Raw genomic sequence first — 22,504 nt, forward strand, 5'->3', positions numbered from 1 at the left:
TGACCTTGATCTGACCTTGGCAACGCCATCCAAGGTCAAACAGCTATTACCGTTGATTGTGTCTTTTTAAGCCTTACAACTTTTGTCTGAAATATTTTTCTCTAAAATGCAATGTTTACGAGATATTTGAGTGTATCCAGACTTTCGACACACCCTGTATATATATATATGTATATATGTATGTATAAGGAAATAGCATTACTCTATATAAAGTCATATAATATTCGAACCGAATCTATATATACAGTATTGAGAAAAATCGTACACTTTCGTAGGAAATTAATTAATCTATTTTTCGTTTTATGTATAATGTCATTTATCTGGAAAGCGATGAGAAGTAATTCAAGCATACTATTGTACTTACAAGAGCAGATTATTATAAAATCCCCATCATTATTAATGTAGTGCTGTGCGCGAATTAATTTTTTTACATATCATTATGAAGAAATTTATATCGTAAATCATTTCTAAATCGTTTTCCGAAACATTTCAATTACCCGATTTTTGGGGGAAATTTAAATAATGTCGATCGATTATCATAATAAAATTAAATTAAAATAATTATCGATCAATATCCATGACAAAACGCAAAGTCTATATTCTTGAGCGTAATATCTTGAATGTAGATGTATAAAGTTAAAAGAGTTTTATTGCGAAATTTCGATAATCCAATAATTAATGCTGTGTCTGAGAAAGCTTGCTGTACGCGTTTATCAATTATTTTGTATCATTGAAGCTGATAAAAAAGATTTCGATAACCTAAACATGTAATAACTTGCATTTCAGATTTCTGGTTACAGTTTTCCTTGCATTGAACGAATGAGACTATTGCAGACTAAAAACAACAAAATAGTATTGCACGCTATATTTTGAAGAGAAACTTAATTATGTACATAATTTTAAAACTTTGCCTACAATTAATATGTATCCTTTGTGAGCCAGAATGCAGTTTATCTTCTGGCTATATACATATTGCCCTCCATTTTTATGATATACAAAGAAAACGAGCACTATTACTAAAAATATTAAATGCTAATTTCGGGCAATTGGATACATTAACTTCGGAATCTTGTATCTACACAGGAACAATGGCAACATTTTTTTACATGGCTATCATGGTCATATTTAGCAATCGTAAATGGCTATGGTCGTTCAATGAGCAAGGAAAAAGAAAATTTGAAAAATACGGATCGATTACAATCCTCCCTCAATGAAGACAGAAGAAAAAGAAATTTGATACTTGCATCAGAATCCACGCTATCGCTGATTTGCATCGCCGCACAATAAAGCAACTGGTTCGATCGAAGGAGCAGTTTTGCAATTGTACCTAGCCGTATCGCTCTTTCACGTCAACATGTAGCGCAATATATCATCAGTACGCGTCCGATTTCCCGCCCGAGGCAGACATCATAGGCAAGGTAAGAGAATTTAACGAAGCCCCCAGTGACGTATTGGCGGCAACAGGGGTGCCGATAGCAGGCATCATGTCACTTCCATCGCCAGTGAATTTGTTTTGTTTGCCCGTACGAGCTGCTGCTGCTGCGGTTTGCTGTCGCACGGCGAATTGTCCACTCCATCCACCTCCATATCCAAACTTTCACTAAAAACAAATAAACGATTAATCAAGCTGTCGTCGTTAAGATATTAAAGCCGAAATATATTCTGTATACGATCGTACAATCGTATTTCCATCGTCGAATACTTTGATTCACGATGTTTTTACCAGTTCTTTTGCATTTTCAAAGAAAAGTTTGTTATTCTCGCTTGAAATTACTAATTGGAAATTACAGGCATAGAAATATTAAATTACCTATTACTATTAAGCGTAATTTCCCCGGACGTTGGGACCTGTTGCGCCTGATTTTGCGTCTGTTGCTGCTGCTGCCTCGCGAGACTTGCCAATTTACTTTGCGCTATCAGGCCAGGTAGCAAATTGGACGGCGGATGCTTCTGTGGCAAAACTAACGTGGACTGTTGGTTGTTCACGATGTGGGTGCTGTTTGTCAGATTGTTAGAGTTGTTTATATGCGGCAGTGGACCGTTCTGGTGGTTGTTGCCAAAGTTTGTAATGCCACTACCATTACCACTACCACCACCACTGCCGCCGCCAGCACTGCACGTAGTGCTCGCACTAAACACTCTAATGTTCGCACTACCACCGCCACTAATACCACCACCATTACCACTACCATTACCACCACCACTGCCAACGCCGCAATTGCTGCCATTCCTATTATTTGTCGGACTAGTCAAGGATTTCGAGAGAATGGAGGCAGCGTTACTGTTGTTGGGCAATTGTCTATGTTGCTGCTTGTTGGGCTGATGATGATTCGACTGCGTGTCGACCGTAGCACCCATGCCGACATTGGTGCACTGTGTGGACACTGTACTTGATGCTACGGCAGCTTGATTAGTCGTACACGTGACGATAACGGAGGACAACGGAGGAATCGACGAAGAACTCGTAGAAGTATTTACAACACTAGAACCACCACTGAAACTGCCACCACTGCACTGAGGAGGCCGGGCCTGCTGCGTCGTTGCAGGCGGCGCAAACAGATTACTCATGAGCGGTGTCACCACAAAGTGTGAGCTGCCCAGCTCGTCTGTCCGTGATTCTTTCACGCCACTATTGTCCGACAGACCACTGGTGCTACCCGTACTATTGAGGCTCGCTACCGCAAATTCAAAGTCCGACACGGTGTCCGCCGGGAAGTAATCTGCGATATTAAACTCCGATGTGAATGGTGACTCGTCACCCGCGCGTTCCGGCTCCACCTCGATGCATATGGACGTCGCCTCGGGCGGGAACGGGTATGGAAGCTTGGATCGAGACATCATTGGCTCTACATCCAAATCCATGTCATCGCTGCTTTCCTCGCTTGGACTATGCACCGACACAGGCGGAGTCTTTGGTCGAAAATGTAACCTGCCAAACAGAGATATAAATATAATACATGATACAGCTAAAATGTACAAAAGGCTTGAGGCTTTTTTTTCGTAAATCCTTAAATAAATATAAATTAAGAGCATATAATTATAAGCATACAATATTTGATAATAAATGATAACAAAATATAGCTGGAAGGAGATATACCACTCTTTCTTAACGGCGGTCATCGCTGTGGCAGTCGCGTTTGAATCCACCGGCTCACGCTTAGAATCGTGTATCGTGAAATCTAAAGAAGACCACATGTCGTCTATATCGGCCGTACAGCGATCTAGTATTACTCTGAAAATCGTTAACAGTAACAAATAAACAATTAGTCAAACAAACACAGTTAAATGTTTTCTCATGTAACATTTGCACATATCTTACCTGCCACCTCGACCAATTCTCCGTCGTGCAAGGCCGATACACCTTGGTATTGGTTTGCTAATGCTAGTCAGCGCAAACCTGTACTTCTTATCAGCCAAACCACCTTCATCTTTATCACACCAAGGCCAATTTCCAAAACCACCTGATACAGGCTACAAATAGAAAAATTCTATATATATAATCCTAAGAAAAAAACTTTCAAGTTAATTCCATAGCTTTTTAAGGATCTGATTAATTGCAGTGGTACGCACGGAAAGAAGAACATCTAAAACACATGTCATCGATATGGGTTGATCAAAAAAGATCAACCAATTTAATGATTTTGATCTAAGTATTTTTGAAAATATTTTCAACAAATATATAATATTGTATAATAATAAAACAAACAGTGCATTAATCAAACATTCGACTGATTAAATAGATATAAAATTGTTATTTAAAAAAAAAAAGCTAATAAAGCGGCTTACCGGTAAATAAGTGCTATTCCTATTTCGACGAAACGCGAATTGACCTTCATCTACGGGGTCTTCGTCGTCGCGGTCGGAGGATAACGAGGGCTGAGAGTGTGAATGAGATGGAAGCGGACTGTCCTCATCTGAGCTGATGAGCGGGTCCAGCCCGCTTCCGAGAATAGGACGATTTCCTCGACCGCTACCGCTACCCGTACCGCTACGGACACTGGTATCCTCTAAATTTCCTGTTCTGCTGTCTGTTTTATGTTTCCGTTTCTTGTACTGTCTTTTTTCTTTCCTGGGCACTACCTCGTCCTAGATTAAAAGTGAAGCGTTAAATCATTATATAGCAGATAATACATAAAAATAATGATTCTTCTTTAATACTGACACATACTTTACTACAGACTTTGTTTGTCCAGTTTTGATGAACACCAAACTGATTGGTAAAGAGCGGAGCAAACGCTGGTCTCGGTGCCTTTAACGCCGACACCTCTGCCAATATTTGTCCATTGAAATCTTGCGCTTGATACCTGTAAAATCAGAGATGTGGTTTTCATTCAACGAAAACAAAATACGAATAGTAACACCTGTATACATATATGTAGCAATACATATATTATCACAATTTTACACTGACCGTTTCTCGTAAATCTCAATTGTGAGATGCAGGTGTTCCCGTTTCGTCTTTTCTCTACGTTTCACCATTTCCAAAAGTGTGACTGCCCTGCTAAGATCCCTACGAAGCTTTAGCATTTTCTCGTAGCTTGTTTCATCGTTCTTACGATTCTTGCGAGTTTGCATCTTTTCCGTGCGTCGTCTAAACGCAAGATACGGATTGTTGGCAGCCGAACCGAATCGATTCTCCGTTTTAACCGTTAGTAACAGTGGATGTTGCTGCAAAAAAAAAATAGATAAGTGGAATTATCAGATAATATTTGAGAAATTAATTTAGAAATATTACAAGTTCAAGATTAATTTCGTAGAGAAAAATAAGGAACAAACCAATAGAATACAATTTGTACACATTTCAACGTTTCTGATAGATAATATAAGCATATACATATAAGACAAAGCAACATAACCTCAAAATCACATTGAACAAATGTGATGCTTACAGTTTTAAGACGTTTGTTGAGCCAATAGTCGAAAACCGCGATAATTAAATCATCATCCTCTTTCAAAAGTGCCTTGGCTTCACTGAGGGTAACTACAGTTTGTCCTGAACTCTTCTCCAGACGATCCATCATCTCTTCAAATTGGAGAGGAGTCAAGTCCATTTTGCGGCTTTGTATCGCAACCCATTTTTCATCTTCTGAATCCATATCATAATCAGGTATATCTTGTTCCATAGCAAAGGCTGTCAACAAATAAGAAATTAATCCATTAATTATTTATCACAAATAATTCGCTGTACAAATATGTTATAAAATAATATCTTAATGGCCTCTTACGTTGCATATGTATTAATTGGCGGGGCAGCTTATAATTAGCAGGATATATCTTGTCGTAAGCTTCCAGATCTGCCAGATCGGTTACTTCAGGAGTAGGAATAATTAGACCTGTGCATATTGCTCTTTGAAGATGATGTTCCTGCATAACAAATAGATTTACTTAATTAAATTTGTAATAAAGCATTTGTAAATCCCTCACAATTATTATTATATGTAAATAAGATTTTCAAAATATAATATATTTACAAAAATCTTTGTTTCAAAAATTTAACAATAAATTTGAATTTCTACATTATAATCTATTATTTTGAGAAATTTATTTTAACTAATATTAGTCTTATGTGTTACAACTGTATGTTATAATTGTACACACATTATACCAACATGAAGAATAGTAATCATATTTCACGTATATATACTTAATGATATTTTAAGTAATCATTTTTTTTAATGAAAAGTATAATCATCGAACATTGATACATTATTATTGACATTTAAAGATTCAAAAGATTATAAATATCTATATTTTGATATTACAAATGTAAATGTATCTGTAACTCGCTACAAATAACATTGCAACACGCTGCACATAATAAAGTCAAGAAAATCAAGATACGAATGCATCAATTTTAAAGTTTCATAATAAAATTAAATTCCAGGGTATTGTTGTGTACAAGTTAAAGATTCTTGTATGTAAAAGGCATCGCGAGAGCATTGTCAAAATGTCGAATAGAAAAACATTTGACATTTTGACGCAGGAAACCAGCAGAATGTAGCGCAAGGTAAAATTTGGGATTGCTGGTAAACCAAATGTTGACAGCTATCATAGCAAGTCAGATCGGGAACGCAAGTGCATACGGAAGACGATCGAGAATGGTGAACAGATTGGCAATTACGTTAAAAAGGGGAAAATTGAAGAATTTTCCAGGGTGCACGATGACGGGGGACTCGCCATCTGCCGGTTACTTAATGATATTTTAAGTAATCATTTTTTTTAATGAAAAGTATAATCATCGAACATTGATACATTATTATTGACATTTAAAGATTCAAAAGATTATAAATATCTATATTTTGATATTACAAATGTAAATGTATCTGTAACTCGCTACAAATAACATTGCAACACGCTGCACATAATAAAGTCAAGAAAATCAAGATACGAATGCATCAATTTTAAAGTTTCATAATAAAATTAAATTCCAGGGTATTGTTGTGTACAAGTTAAAGATTCTTGTATGTAAAAGGCATCGCGAGAGCATTGTCAAAATGTCGAATAGAAAAACATTTGACATTTTGACGCAGGAAACCAGCAGAATGTAGCGCAAGGTAAAATTTGGGATTGCTGGTAAACCAAATGTTGACAGCTATCATAGCAAGTCAGATCGGGAACGCAAGTGCATACGGAAGACGATCGAGAATGGTGAACAGATTGGCAATTACGTTAAAAAGGGGAAAATTGAAGAATTTTCCAGGGTGCACGATGACGGGGGACTCGCCATCTGCCGGTTGTTTACGAAATCGCGCGCCGTGGGTAAGATGGCGGACGGGGAAAACATGCTGGAACGAGAGGCTGGATGTTCCGACTTACGCATTCCTCCTCCTTTTCCATGCCGCTGGGCATTTGGGGCACCGCGCGGTTAATGGCCGAATAATCTGGCAGATCCGGCAGCTCCTCGGCCATGTAGACCGGCATGGGCTTGGAGGCGTCCAGGGCGCGCGCCCTGAACGACAGCTTGCTCATCCTGAGGGCGGCTGGCTCGCGCGTGTTGACAACCAACAAGGATGGCTGGCCGCAAACCGTGATGCCAGTCGGGTCGGTTGGGGGGGCTCGCGGAACGCCGTGGACCTGCTTTTGAGGCCTGGCTGGGGGCCCTGGGGCCGAATTACCCGGCACAGAGAGCGCTCAGGGCCTCATCGTTCCCCGGCCATCGCGCTGGAACACGGTCACTCAGTCACCAAACGAGATATATCACTTCGAAAACATGTTTGCGTGACACGGTCCCTGCTCAAAGCCATCATGGCCGACGCACAGCCATTTAACACGTTCGGCCGCCGCCGTGCAGTTCCGTGAGCCGACGTGCGCCGCGCGGGAATCGGCGCGTCGCTGCCGCCGCCACCGGCGTCAACTCCAAGTCACTTCGAGCGCCAAATACGCGCCGCTTATTGGTGACTGCTGGCTTGATGGCTGCTCTGGCTCGCCCTCGACGTGTTCGCGTCCGCGATCGCGGTCGAGTTAAGCCGATTCCAATCGTCCAATTTAGGCACACGATAAACGTCTTGGACAAATTACACGGTTACCGGAAATTTCGTTTCACACGAAACAATTCCGCTCGTAAAATCACATTGACGAAAAGCGCACGTCTGTACACATGTGTGCCAAGCGTGATACTATTTAAAAGTTCTCACGCTCTCTCCCTTTCATCTGTACACTTACTTTAATCATGTATAAATCGCGTGCGTAGATGAGTCTTCGACCTAATCCTGAAACATACAAAACAGAGCTTACATAAAGTTACAAATATAGCGCGTAATCTCTGTCAATGTATGTATACATACATATACATACATAAATTCTTTCGTGCCGCGCACATTACTACAGTAACATTTTTCCTGTATTAAATTCTGATTATTGCGATATTAATAGCGATGAACGAGAATTGACATTTCTATTATTACATACAGAGTAATTGGAAGAAAAAATTGACGTCCGCCACCGTGTGCTAAACGAGCAATATCGTTATATAAATAGAAAGTTCGTTCGCTTTAGCTGCACTTTCCGCATCTAAATTGAAATAGGTATATACTTTGGACATTGGAGTAAGAAGGATGCAAGAGACATGGTGTAGAGAGTGCGCGTGTGAAAGCACCCACGTGTAGTTGTCGAAACGCGGTGAAGAAATAAGCGAGGCCACGTTATCAGCTTCGCTGATAGGGGAAGAAAAAAAAGGCGGAAATATATCAAATACACGTGAGCGAATCACGCGCTTGACTCACGTAGCTCTAAACGCATATGGCGGATTAAAAGAGGCGTGTAACATGACGCAGATCGTCGCGGTTTTGTCCACGATTCCTAGGTTATCTCACCATCTGCGACTGCGGTTGCCAAAGCTATGCGTTTTCGACGTTTCGCCAGGTATTTCATATTTCGTTCCGTATCTTACACACAACGCGACACATCAGTTTGTGTCCTTGAATTTTCTAAACTCACTTAATTTTCCCCTCCGTACCCCCTCGCGACGAGCACGTGTCGATTCCCGCTGCCATTACGGTTCCCTCCCACCACTTCCGTGTGGGCGCGTGCACGTAAAAAAAATGCGTCAGGGCGGGAATTTTGACACATTCGAATTTTCGCGCGTATTTCTTCGAGCTGTGATTGATGATTCAACCTAATAATCGATAATTATGCAAAAAGAGAACTGATTAGAAATAATAACGGAAAAAAATGTTTTTTGTTGCTTTTATTACTTTTAGGATTTTATGTATATGACTGTAATGTGAAAATACAATGGAGTTGCATCAATATCTGAAATATTGTAATTGCTATAAAAAATAAAAAATTTTTAAAGATGTTTTTAATTTATTTTAATTAAAAAAAATATATATATATATATGAAAGTTTTTAAAATATAATTGATTATATAAATTATATATATAATTTATATAATCAATTATATTTTAAAAACTTTCATATATATATATATATGAAAGTTTTTAAAATATAATTGATTATATAAATTATATATATAATTTATATAATCAATTATATTTTAAAAACTTTCATATATATATATATATGAAAGTTTTTAAAATATAATTGATTATATAAATTATATATATAATTTATATAATCAATTATATTTTAAAAACTTTCATATATATATATATATGAAAGTTTTTAAAATATAATTGATTATATAAATTATATATATAATTTATATAATCAATTATATTTTAAAAACTTTCATATATATATATATATGTAAGTTTTTAAAATTTAATTGATCCTATAAATTATATATATATAATTTACAGGATATATTTAAATGTATATATTTTCTAATACAGGGCAAGCAGATGTTTTGTCCAAACTTAACACAGCAGAAATATTAGTAGCCGATTGTGATTTATTAATACCTTATGCAAACAAATTAACGTCAGTCAAATGGATACAATCGACATGGGCTGGCTTGGAGAAATTTATTCCATTTATACAGAATACGCAAAGAAATTATATACTCACTCGTTTCTCTGGTGAATTATTCGGGTTGGCCATGTCTGAATACGTGATAGCGCAAATTGTCAATTTTGAACGTGATCAAAGACAACAGTATGAGAATCAAAAGCTTGCTGTGTGGAAAGAAAATGAGAAACTGACAAATCATAGGCATATACGTGATTTGACCATAGGAATCTTAGGGCTTGGAACGATAGGGAAGACTAGTAAGTTATAAATATCAAAAATTAAACATACCTAGCATCGAGCAAAGTCTATAAAAGTTTATTCCTTATTGTTCTTCATAGTGGCAGAAAAATTAAAGTTATTTGGTGCAACTATCTGGGGAATGACACGCAGTACACCAAAGGACAAATTATCATATGTCGATGAATATAGAACTGTAGATGATTTGCAAGATATTTTAGAGAATTGCGATTATATCATTAATATATTGCCGTCCACTCAAAACACAGATGGGCTTTTAAACGGGACCGTTCTGCAGCATTGTAAAGTCAAGAATACTGTTTTTATTAACATAGGCCGTGGCTCTGTTATTAAAGAAGCAGATTTAATAAATGCTCTTGAACAGAAGTGGATTTCGGCTGCTATTTTAGATGTGTTTGAGAAAGAACCATTGCCAAAAGAGAGCAAGTTATGGAATTTTCCACAAGTAATTATAATTTTCGCTAATTACAAAATAAAAAGGCTTTGATTTAGATTTTATTAGTGATATTAATTTGTTTTTAGGTGACTATCTCGCCACACATATCTGGTGTGACAGTTGCGCATGATGTTGTAGAGCAATTTGCTGCAAATTATGCTAGGTACATGAAAGGAGAAAATATGATAAATATGTTTGATTTTAATAAAGGCTATTGATTTTGTACTGTATTTGTATAATGTTATGTCAAAATAATAGGCACCATAAAATAAAATATTTATTACTACTAAAAATTCAAATAAATAACAAAGTTTAAGGCATTTCAAACCATTGTACATCAGTATCGAAATACCAGAATTTTTGTTACATATAATTTAATTTTATGTATATATATATATACACACACCTACATATATAATTTTCAAAAAAATTATAGAAAAACAATAAAATACCTATTTTATATTTTCGTTATATAGTATTTTAAATTAAATTTTGATTTACAAGGAATTTTACATCAAATGTAATATCACATGTGATAAATGTCATAATATAAACAAAAAAAGATTCACAAAACAATATATAGATTACTTATATATTGTTATATATAAATATATTATATAAATTTATCTAGGCAATAAAAAAATATTAAGTTTTAATTAATAGTTTTACTTAAATATAAAATATCAAAAAAAGAATTATACTTTTCCACTTTTTATCAAAATTTTAAATAATTCGATAATATCGGCAATTTGTCGAATGTTGAGAATCTAAAATGGAGAAATTTACATTTAAAATTTTATTTAAAAAAGAACATATAAATCTTTGTTATATATGAACTCATCATATTTTCGCACGACTCAATTGTACTCATTATGCTCATTGTACTCTTTATGCACATGGAGGTATATTAATGTGAAAGATTGTGGAAAGATATAAAAAAGATTTATACAGCAGGTGTTTCTTCAGTAGGCCGAGGAGAAGGTTTTAAACCGCGGATACACAAGTCATACACTACTTCTTCGATCTTTTTTACGTCATATTTCAGGGCGTCAAAACGTTTTCTCAACATGTCGTTCTTTAAGTTTAATAATCGAAAACCAGCATTTAATTCATTAACGAATCTTGCAATTTCTATTGGCCGATCGTAATCACCATTGGTGACACTGTTTACAGCAAAACGGCTCTAAAAAGAATGAGCCATTATAAAACCATCATATGAGAAAAATACAAAAAATACATACCAATTCAGAAGATAATTGAAGTAGGCCCAATAAGAAATCTTCTAGATCTAGATGAAAACCTTCTTCTCTATTATCCTTTACTGCAAATACAATTATTCTTAAGTATCATAATTATATGTGTGTGTGTGTGTGTGTGTGTGTGTGTGTAATATGTGAAAATAAATATTATTTTATTCATATACCTCCTAATATTTCTGCGACGGTATCTTTGGTGACCAAAACTTTCACTTCTAAATATATAACTAGAGCAACTAGAAAGCATAGCCTCTGGGTAACAAAACGCCATTGATCGTGATAACGATAATACTGATTACTTGGTATTATTTCAGCCAGATTTGCATATTGTATCCTTACATCCTCAAATATTCCTCTCGCGTTTGTACAATATACCGCTATGACTGTAAATTTTAAAAAAATATCATTTAATATGTAAAGGTTGTTATATATAAGCCTGGAAGAAAAGTTTAATACTGGAAAAAATGTACCACTAGAAACGTACTTATATTTTCGTCTACCACATCGTGTACTATATTGTGAATATTTTGTAATATCATCAAAATGTCTCTGGCACTCTTTTCGATACCTTTGACAATAACGCGGATTTTCTGCAAAGAGAAATAGTTTATAAATTTTTATCTGCACTTTTCTATGCTTTGCCTCAGTTTAGTTTTCGACAAATCAATAATAAAAAAAATAGTAATAAATTTCATGTCTCTTTACTAGCAATTGTGTGATTTTCGAGTCTTTGCAAATCTGCAAGGTACGAAAAAAATTAAGACTCCGAGCATCATCGGAAGGGTCAATGACATTTAAATATGTAAACACAGACTAACCCGTATACTCGCGTAAGAATCTGAAAAAAAATTCTCCGCGCAAAGGATACTATGCATAGTGCTCTATATTCGCGACTTTATTCGCGCTCGCGTGACATTTTTACGAGTTTTTCGTTAGGAAATAAAAGCGGCGAGTCGCAAAAAGTTCAACGACACGAGCGGGGATTTTAACATAACCTATCAAGACTCACGGTCGCTCTCGGGAAAGAACGTTAATACACACCTCGCGTATTTCTTGTTCGTTGTTCAGATAATCTTGGAAGGAATTAAAGATCTCCGTTATTCTCGTAGACATTGTATCTGTCTCGTTTACGTTCCCGAGGAATAATTGTTACCGTGTGATATTGGATTGCGTATAAATTGGTGATAAATCACGCACTGAATTCTACCGATAAAGTCAATGCCGTTTTGACAGTTCGAGCCGGCAGTTCGCGTAGTAGTACGCCAAATGTATCACAGATGGCGCTGTCATATAATTTGAGATCCTTTGAGATAATTCTCCTTCTTCCCCCCCCCTCCCCCCAAAAAACTTTCCAGAGATAAACATCCAAAGAGATGCAAAAAGCTTCTCATATTTATGTTCTTTGTATATAACTGATGAACATAAATACATCGTATTTATTTGCGTATTAAAAAATTTACGCATAAAAAAATGTAGTAAAAGATTAAAATATATATAAATTTATAAATATAATTTACATAATTAGCTGCGAAAATAATAATACACCAAACTCGTTAACGCGTTTTATGTCAGTGAATTATTATTCAAGCACAAAGTACGAAATAAATGAATATTGTAGCGATTTATATGTTGATTCTAAATATTATGTCAGAGATCTTTTAAAAATCATGCTTTTAATTGTACAGATTGATAAGTTTCCACGCAACATAATCTCTGACAGCTTACTGCATGCGCGCATATCATTTGTTCATTATTTAAAAAGATGATAACTCTCTTTTATATATACATATTTATTCTTGAAAAATATATATTATAGCTTTTATTCATATATTATATTGCGCTTATATATATGTACACTTTCTATCGAATTATTTTAATTAAAGATTAAAGATTAAATAATTTTAATCTCTTTTCCAATTTTGTGGTATCGAGAGCGCATCTCCCTTGATACTTATTAAAGGATACGACATAATATATAGCAAATTTGAGTTCGCGTGAGAGGCGCGTTGGTTCGCAAGGTCTCGCGGCGCGCTCAAGGTGTATAAATAGAAACCAGTAGGTCCTGCTGTGTGTGCGCGCGCGAAGTCGAAGGAAGGAAGGCGGCGGCGACGACACAGCGGCGGCTTGGAATTCTGCATACACACCGCCACCCGGCGCAGCTTCACGCACAGATCGCGGAGGAGACATCCCCAAAGGGGGAGAGAATCTGCGGGCGTGTCATTGATCCCGATACACCGCGGTCGAACAACATCCGAGCGAGGGGGACTCGTTTTATGGAAAAATCTCCGCGCCCACGTTCACCAACGTGCGTTCGCGCTCTCGAGTAGCGTATCGCGAGAGGAATTCGCCAATCGATCGATGTAGGAAGTATGAGAAACGCGCGACGTCTTCATCCGCGGAGAGAGAGAGAGAGAGAGAAAGAGAGAAACGTTCATCTTTATCAAAAATCGATATAAACGAGCCGAGATTTTCACGCAAAGATATTCTCTGAAGTATATGCATTCCGACAGGGTAGAAAATCAGGCTCGATAAAATTACATTGGAATTTAATCTCCAATGAACACTGTTAATCTTCTTTTCCCTGATGATTCAACTAATAATAGAGTCAGTTTCGGAGCTTTACGCTTAATGGGAATTGTTTCTGCGAAATTACCGCGTAATAATACTCTCATTACGCACTCCGGGGGTTTCGTCTTATAACTACCCGACGATAGAAAGGATGAAGAGACACTCGGCCTTGCGACGACCTTGTACGGAGGATCTTTTCATTATGCCATACTTAATTTTCGATAACTTCGATGCGCGAATCCTCGCATATACACATAGTTCTGTTAATAAAAACGTTTGTCCAGCGCTGAAAAGGTTTACGCAGCGCAGATATAACGATGCCGATAATATTCGTGAAAGCTTGCGGTATCTTTTCTCGTTATGTAAAGCGGTCAACAGCCCGCATACATATATATGTATGTATGTACGCAAACGAAGCTCGTCATGAAGGAAGAGGTGGAGGAGAAGGGCCACAGCGGGGCCCCGTTAAGCTTCGCATTCCTCCTCCTCGGGAAACGTCAATCTCAATAAAATCCTGCTAGGACAGGTTATCGTAGATTTTTGGTAATCTCGCCGGAATGCTCTCGCTCCTTGGTATCGTCGATAGTGTGCCCGTGCTATTTTTAGCGGCGCCGATCTTATCTCGGCGAGAAAATAACGCGCGGGCCCCACCGACGACGTAAAGGGATCTCTCGTCCTCTGTGGCCCCCGAGGCGTTCCCGCAGTTAACAACGACTTGCGCGATTCGCATGAGCAACACCTCGCATGCTAAACAATCGCGACATTGCAACTCCCTGAAAAAGAGAAAATCCCACTTGAAAAAAAGTAACATATCCAGGGAACGAATTCGGTTGATTGCATCGAGAAAGAATGACGTTTGTCCGTTAATTTCACTATAATATTATATAACGATCTAATTTAAAGATTTGTTTGTCTTCTATATCGTCCGATTTTTTTTTTATTTTACAACGAAATCTCGTACGGAAGCTAATAATGGTTAAATAAAAATCTAGATTTAATTATTTAATATATAATTTTTTTTTAAGAACAAAGTGATTATTGAAAAAGATATAAAAGAGAATTATAGAATGAAACTAACATTTTAGATAACCAGCAGAATTGAAATTCTCGCGTGCCAAGGGGTCTATAAATAAATCCGATATTTTGTAATCACTTTCGCCGCATTGCTTTCGAATCACGGACAAACAAGCGAAATGCGTACATCGAGATAGTAGCAATGGCAACGCGATGGCGGAAGCGTTTTACAATTCAATATTTGCGCATTAAACAGGTTTGCACAAATTAACATAAGCTTAGCGTGTGTAAAGCAATTCATCATATGTACTTGCATAAATATGGAAACGGATATATTGAAGCTGATAATCTGAAAAATAGGAGGCACACAATGTTTTCTTTAAGAACTCAGTCGAGTATATAAGATTTCATTGTTATCATTCAAACATATGGTCATTATCATTTGGTTATTAATTTTTATCTGATTTAAAATAGAAATAATTATAATATAAATTTTATTTTTTTTCTATATAATTATAGATTAATTAATCACACACATCGACATGTTTATACGTCTTACGTGTACTTAATTATATTCTGAGAGAATATTATAAATTGGAAAAATGAAGAGAGTGGTTGGAAGTTTACATATCTGGCGAGGTAATCTGGCGAAATCTCGAAACCGCATCTATACATGCATGCATCGATTGTAAGGGTGATCCACGTGATGTGAACAGTGCTTAACGAAAACGAGTATATGCGTAACACATGTAAAATGCAACGGCGTAAATGTCAGGGTCGTCAGCATACGTAGCAGACTCGAGTAAATACCAATTAAATGCCAATGGCTTCGTCCGATTTATACTTGTAGAAACAAATATTTTCTCACATACCAATCTCTCTTTCTCTCTTTGACGGAAAGCCGTGGAATAGGCGAGGTTGTTAAATATCGGACTGGATTTTTTCTCACAAACGTGATTTCGATCATTTATATCAATATCCCAACGTACTAGCTCTACTTTATTGAAGTTCTTCTCTACCTACTTCTTTTCCCCGCCGTTCTTTTCTACTCTTTTCTCTAGTTTTCTTCTACCGTCTCTCGAGATGTGCTGCAAAAGATAATTCGCTTTTTTTATCGAAATCTAGAAATAGAGTCATATAATTAAAGCATTGATAACGAGAAGCGGAAATATATTTCAATATTAATCGCTTTTAATCGCCTTGGATCACGCTTGCTTCGATTTTGTTCGAATACCACCTGTGTTTTCATGCCGAGGAAAAGACTCGAGAATGAGACTCACGGGATGCTTGTCCATATCGCGAAAAACTGAACAGGAGATAAACGAGGCTCGCTACGTCGTTAACGCGTCGCGCGCGCGTCTATTAATTTCCTTCACTGGAAAATACGTATACCGTGAAAACGCCGATAGATCTTGTCCGGTAGCTCGCAGACAGCTCAAAGCAGGTTACACGGCGAGCGTTTGCTCAACGGTGCGTATTAGATTGCTGCGATTACTCAAAGTACGGTCTAACTAACGGGGTATCCATTATATTCGCGCAAATTTACTCGCCAATTTGCCCTCGCCTAGATTCGCGTCATTTTAATCAAGATTTAATCGCACTCGACTCGCCTCTAAAAGAAACAATGTAGATCGAGACGAAATAATGGTAATTGTGTTCGTCCCGATACGGTGCCCGCGCACGTCGGCTCTGAAAGCCGCTAGCAAGAAGTTCTCTCTCCTAGAGAAGAGAACCGTGCTTGTAATTAAAATCGTAGACAGCCGAGAACGAAGGTACGCTCATATCCTAAGACTGAATCCACACCGGAAACCGCAAGCGTTATTCATTTAAGTGCAAACATATTTACAAGCTATGATCTCATTCATGTGAAACTGTAACAACTAGACTTTTAAACGCAACGATTTGTTTGTTGAATAAATTAAGAGTCTTATATATTTTTTATATTATTATCCTGTAAATTATATTCTTACACGTAAGAACATAAAATATTACTATTGATATAAAATATATGCAGATCATTGCGCTTCATAAATCATAGAAGTTTAATTTCCAGACTCGACGTTACAAGGTTCGCTCGCCCCTCTTGCCGGTGTGAATTCTGTGTAAGAGATCGAAATAAGAGGAAGAGACGCGGAGAGGATGATAGGACATGTTCGTTCCGCGACTAAACTCGCAATCCTGTATTGGTGGCGCCGTGTTGAAGAAACGCCCTCGGGCGGTATGTCTTTTTTTACATCACGACTCGAGAATTTCCTATCCGCCGATTGCAAATCGTTACTGGCATGATATCATACCGTTAAGAGCCGCGAGCGCGATTCGCGGAGGAATCCGCGAAGGTATCCGAACGAATCGTCTCCGAGACCGCGCTCATTATTGCTCGATGTTCTTCTTAATTATACACGTATACTTATACAGGGTGCGGCATTTATAGTGACGCGGGCATATTTTTCGGAGAAAACTCTCGGGATAAGCTATATGAATATGTAATAAAAAATGGGGAGTTCCATTTAAGAAAACATCGACCACATTGACCTCACCTTGAAAAGACCACTTAAGGTCAAATCCATATTTTTATCATGTGGCCCCCTCGAAACCATGCAACTTTTGTCTGAAACATTTTTTGATATCTCACTTCGTTTCCGAAAAATATGCCCGCGTCACTATAAATGCCGCACCCTGTATATTCTACAAAAAATAAATATCAAACTGTTAATTAAAATAAACGATTAATCGATTAGATGTCGAAGATTCAGAGATGTCGTAATTTTACGACGCGCGTATTCTTGTCGAAAATAAGTATTAACGTTTTTTAATTCATCCTCCCTTTCTTTTATCTCTTTTTTTTTTAATGTAATTGCGGATCAAATATCCCGGACGTCTATATCCTATCGATCGTAATGCTTATACGCGTTGTTCCACGCAACGCACATGCATCTCGACTGACTGTTAAAGTCCACGTTGCGCGCATAGTTACATAAAAGCCCAAGTACAACATATAAACGTCCAGGCTATGTAATTATGAATTTTATGCAGTCAATTACGTGAGATTATGCTCGATGCGTCGCTTGTCAGCGAGATATATGTGTGTATATATATATATATATTTGTCAGATACCGCGTGACGCAGTTTTCTCGCCGCGCATCCTTCTCGTGCACCAGCTGAATTCGTCGCGTATGCAAAACGCACTACGAGATACGAATCTCAGAGAGCGAATGATAAAAACTTGTTGATGCATTATGGATACTGCACGCTAGATTGCTTTGCGCAAAAACCAAGCTGACCTTAGATTGTCGATCGTTCTTGGTAATACGTACATGTTAAGTAGCGAAGAATAAATTCTTTTGAAAAATAATTCTCTCAGAATGAAGAACATATATGCCACTATCGTGACATTGAATAAGAAGCGGAGAATATTTTCCGCATCTGTATACACGTGTGTAATATTTTTTTTCTTCTCACTTTTAAATCGCCTTTTCTAATTAGATAAATCCGTTAAGTTTTATGTCATGATCGTGGATGAAACGATCGGCATCCTTAACATAGCATGTATATTCATAACGCTTTTCAAAAACTATCCGCAGAGATCGCCGCTTCAAGAAGTAAAACGGCGAAGGAACGCTGAACTTTGCTCTTTACCGTACGAACCGTACGCTGTCGCTTGGCGAGACATTATTACGATCATTACTACTTGTCGTGTTTCCCCTCTCGCAACGCGCACGAGGTCGCGTTGAATTCGAATTCCGGTGAGAAACCTCCGTAACTCTCGTGTACGCCTCGTCGCATTTGCATATGTAAAACGCCTCGTGCGAGATGCGCGGATAATATCGGTTATCAATCTCGATTAGGTATAAATTAAATCGCGCGCAAAAATATGTCGAGCAAAACACGCGAGAATAAAAGACGAATGGGATGGTTTGCTCGAGCGGATAAAACGCTTTCGCATCTCGCTGCGATTTCGTCTGGGCGCGAAACCAGCCGGTGTCGAGACTCCACCAACAGGTCCGGGGAACCAACTCGCCGGACTAGTTAATAAATTATCGTAGTATCCGCCATCTTCATCCGCGTACAGACTCGCGTCGCCGGCAAAATAAAAGCTCGCGGAAAGTATAAGAAGGAAAAAAAGGAGAGATAAATATCTCGCGTCGTCGAGATGTTTTTCTCCAACTTGCGTTTTAACGAATCCTGAACGCGGGGAGTCGCGTCGTTGCGGATTGGCCTGTCCGTTAATGGAGTCGTTGCGTATTGCCGTAGCCGGACTCTGTCGTATTCTAAGCCATAATGGCCGACGATAAAATCTGCCTATATATTCCTGCGCGCTCGACCGACCTTAATTAACGCCGCCGGTTCTCGCGTCTTCTTGTCGATCCATGAACGTTTCACGCAGACGAAATCTCGTCCAATTCTCGGAAGATCGTACATCTAAAGAGAGAGAGAGAAAAATATATAAAAAGAGAGACAAATTCGAGTGGCCTTGGTGGCCTTCGACCTTGGCGCTTCGATCCATTTCCGATCAGCAGTTGATCGGAAATATAGACCCTAATAAATGGAACAGATGCGCGGCGCGTCTGAGAAGCGTTTTTAGAACAATGTTCATTAATGTTGCCCGGCAAGTTTAAGAAGATAATTAACTTGGAATCTTGATCAAATTTTCTCGCTTAAAATGCCCTATTGTATGAATAATGCCTACATTTTCTGAGAAAATGTCACTATTTTATTTTACGCATTCTTGCCGTCAAATAAATAATATAAATTAAGCGCAGAAAGAGAGTGAGAAAGAGAGAGAATAAAATCTCCCCTAAATATCACAATTTTCAAGTAAATGCAATTATGATTTATATACGACGTGGCTGTCTCAAAGTATGAAATTATGATATTGAGTTTAACTGACGAGAGTTCCACGATATCGGACTACTCGTATCGATAGATTGGTCTAATCACGGATTTAGTGGATCCGAGGACTTTTTGTAAAAATAAAGACATATAAAAATATACATACACATTATATAGTATTTTCTCAGTCACCGGGTATAAAGACGTGGGTGTGCACCGATTCGCCAAAAAGGCGACGAACGGAATCCGAGCCGGCGCCGAAAACGCATGCCGTACCTGCGTACTTCCTCCTGCGAGGAAGGTCGCGCTTATTTGCGCGGGACTGCCTTAACCATAAATGGGGCGCAGCCTCCGGGCAGTAGCTTTTTTACGATCATGCCGGATCGCCGCTGTTGAATATTACATCGAATCTGTAAACGATATATTAAACAATTTTAACAATCAGTATTTAGTATTTTTGAAAAATCCACGAATATCATTGATATTCGTTCGAGTAAGACTCGACGTATAATAAAGAAAATATTAGGAATAGGAATAAATATTAGATATTAGGAAGAGCAATTTGGAATTATTTTACTTCAATTATTCCCAATTTTTAATTCATTATGCGTTAAATTTTACTAATGCTGCGCTTACTCTATTAGCGAAACAATGATGATAATTGAGAAGCGAGTCCCATAAATCTCGAACTTCATAAGATTCGTTCAAATGAGCATTATTTAAAGCCGTATCTGTGTATAAATTATCTGGCGCCATATTTCCAAATTACGATGCCCGTAATTTACAGGGTCCCGGCGCTCTTTAATCGCGCGTGTCGTACACACACACGGTCTCGTCTAACATAAGGTTGAACCTTACAAATTACGGACTTGCTCCTCTCTCTCTCTCTCTCTCTCTTTCGTGAATTCCGAAAGTACGCGTGCACCGTGAATGTCACAAGCGTGTGCATTAAACTATACCGTGGTTTCGGGCAGGAGAGGCGTTCTTTCGCGTTAGTTCGTGCGACCTTCATCGGACCTCGTCGATGAGAGATATGCCACGCGAGTGAGAACGCAGCGTGGATCTACAGGGTGGCGAATAAAAAAAGCCGGCCCCGTTAATTATCTCGCGAGGTAAAGACCAAAGTCACGGCGACGTTCGAGAAAAGGAAACCCTGATTGATATCGGAGGAAATTGGAACGAGATGAAGAATCCTTCTTTTCTATCTTATGCCTCGCTACGAAGGGAGAATTGATAATAAAAATTTTATTTTTTAGGAACACACGCAAAAAAGAGAGAAAAACAAAACGCGTGCGTACGTAGATCATATATTGTACGAATTTATCAAATGTAAATTATCGTTACTAATAAATTATATTGAATAAGACGTGGTTATCAAATTTTTTAAGAGATTAACGGAGCGTATAACGGAGTGTCAAAATTATTCGCCGACATCGAGTATCGATATCCGTTGAAAAGGAGAAAAGAGGAGAGCTTTTCGAAAACGATCGCCTGGTATATTAAAGTCGTTCGATACTCGCGTTTCTTGCCTTGGCTTCTTGTCTTCTCTCATGACACGTTACAACGGCTCGAACAATTTGTAAAGGAAAAAGAGTTGCGGTTACGCGTCGAGTTATTCCGCTTCGTGCCATCTTTCTCACTATAACGTGCATGTACGTGTGCGTATGTGTGCGTTTCGATTAATTCCGCGAGAGAAGTCGGCCAAAAGAGCGACCGAAAGCCACGAAGAGGGTCCGATCTCTCCACGAATCCGTGACGAGACTGAGGGACGAGATATATATGTGTGTGTGTGTGTGTGTGTGTGTATGTATGTAACGAAAGAAAGAGAAGGAGAGGAAGAGAGAGAAGGAGACCGGCTCTCTCTTATGGGCGAAGTATACGACTTCCCCTCTCTCGCTCTCTCCCTCTCCCTCGTTCCTCGACGAACGGCCGTCGAAAGATGCTGCTGCCCGCCGTTCTCTCACGTGGCTTACGCACATAGATACATACATTATCATCGCGAATGAGCGAGCGAGCGAGCCGAGCCGCGTACCTTAGCCAGCCACCCGCGGTTAGTTCACCGGTTAGCGGTTAGTGGGTGCCAGGCTCGCCGATGGGCCGCGCATACCGTGCGTGTCATCGTCGTCGTCTCATCGTCGAGGTATTCCGCTTAGTCGCCCGATACGCATGCCACGTACTACGATAGGAAGAATCTCGCGCGCGATACACGTGACAATTCGAAAGCTCTGCGCGCGCGCGATATCCGTCACGCCCGACAAAGTGTCATTAAGTTGGAGGAGGACGCGAAATTAATCGCGCGCGGTAGGAGAGGGGGGGGGGGGGGGGGAAATCGAAAACGCAAGCGAGATCGCCGCCTCGAAGAGGCGGATCGTCGCGACGGATTTCGCAAGGACGTCTTGCGAGACCACGTCTGCGGTGGGGGATCGATCGCGAGCGATCGGCTGGTAATCGCGTGTTGTCGTCGTCGTCGTCGTCGCGATGGTTTTTCCGAATCGTCATCGTCGCGTTGAGTGAGTGTTAATTACAACAGGAAGAATCCTCTGTTGCGATAATGGCGAAGCAGTAAGCTGTAACGGTCTCTTATTCTCTCGTAATTCCTTCCTCCTTTTCGACGTCATTTGGCTTTTCATACGTTTCTCAATCATGGTCCAGAGTGTTTCCGTTTACGTAATCATACCCGTTACAGCTGATACCGGAGACGGACGGAGAGATATCGCACGTGCGGGCATC

At 38.7% G+C, this 22,504-nt stretch overlaps 3 protein-coding genes and 2 long non-coding RNA genes across 6 annotated transcripts; 1 reads left to right on the forward strand and 4 right to left on the reverse strand.

Moving 5' to 3' along the window:
* Positions 1–172: 172 nt before the first annotated feature.
* On the reverse strand, positions 173–8,623 carry LOC115240375 (enhancer of polycomb homolog 1). Its single transcript, XM_029815496.1, has 11 exons — positions 8,313–8,623; positions 6,817–7,709; positions 5,226–5,364; positions 4,890–5,131; positions 4,412–4,668; positions 4,169–4,304; positions 3,787–4,086; positions 3,320–3,471; positions 3,098–3,232; positions 1,811–2,929; positions 173–1,600 (listed from the first exon to the last, which is right to left on the reverse strand). The coding sequence occupies exons 2-11, from the start codon at positions 6,967–6,969 to the stop codon at positions 1,483–1,485; spliced, it is 2,751 nt and encodes a 916-aa protein (XP_029671356.1). The 5' UTR covers positions 6,970–7,709; positions 8,313–8,623; the 3' UTR covers positions 173–1,482.
* On the forward strand, positions 7,965–10,432 carry LOC115240376 (glyoxylate/hydroxypyruvate reductase A-like). Its single transcript, XM_029815497.1, has 4 exons — positions 7,965–8,361; positions 9,294–9,668; positions 9,750–10,114; positions 10,192–10,432. Exons 1-4 carry the CDS (start codon positions 8,265–8,267, stop codon positions 10,321–10,323), a joined length of 969 nt encoding a protein of 322 aa, XP_029671357.1. The 5' UTR covers positions 7,965–8,264; the 3' UTR covers positions 10,324–10,432.
* Positions 10,433–10,544: 112 nt separating this feature from the next.
* On the reverse strand, positions 10,545–12,585 carry LOC115240377 (translin). Its single transcript, XM_029815498.1, has 5 exons — positions 12,403–12,585; positions 11,846–11,951; positions 11,529–11,744; positions 11,347–11,426; positions 10,545–11,288 (listed from the first exon to the last, which is right to left on the reverse strand). Exons 1-5 carry the CDS (start codon positions 12,472–12,474, stop codon positions 11,049–11,051), a joined length of 714 nt encoding a protein of 237 aa, XP_029671358.1. The 5' UTR covers positions 12,475–12,585; the 3' UTR covers positions 10,545–11,048.
* Positions 12,586–13,207: 622 nt separating this feature from the next.
* Positions 13,208–16,910, reverse strand: LOC115240417. The gene is made up of 3 exons (XR_003884778.1): positions 15,816–16,910; positions 15,008–15,292; positions 13,208–14,702 (listed from the first exon to the last, which is right to left on the reverse strand). It is a non-coding gene; the product is annotated as an uncharacterized LOC115240417 (long non-coding RNA).
* A 743-nt stretch (positions 16,911–17,653) lies between these two features.
* Positions 17,654–22,062, reverse strand: LOC115240416. Of its 2 annotated transcripts, none has more exons than XR_003884777.1 (3): positions 21,807–22,062; positions 19,941–20,184; positions 17,654–19,363 (listed from the first exon to the last, which is right to left on the reverse strand). It is a non-coding gene; the product is annotated as an uncharacterized LOC115240416 (long non-coding RNA). The 2 variants fall into 2 exon arrangements; XR_003884776.1 differs by having other exon boundaries at positions 20,411–22,062.
* Between the last annotated feature and the right edge of the window lie 442 nt (positions 22,063–22,504).

Source organism: Formica exsecta, unplaced genomic scaffold (assembly GCF_003651465.1).
Source record: "Formica exsecta isolate Colony F162 unplaced genomic scaffold, ASM365146v1 scaffold425, whole genome shotgun sequence".
NCBI lineage: Eukaryota > Metazoa > Arthropoda > Insecta > Hymenoptera > Formicidae > Formica > Formica exsecta.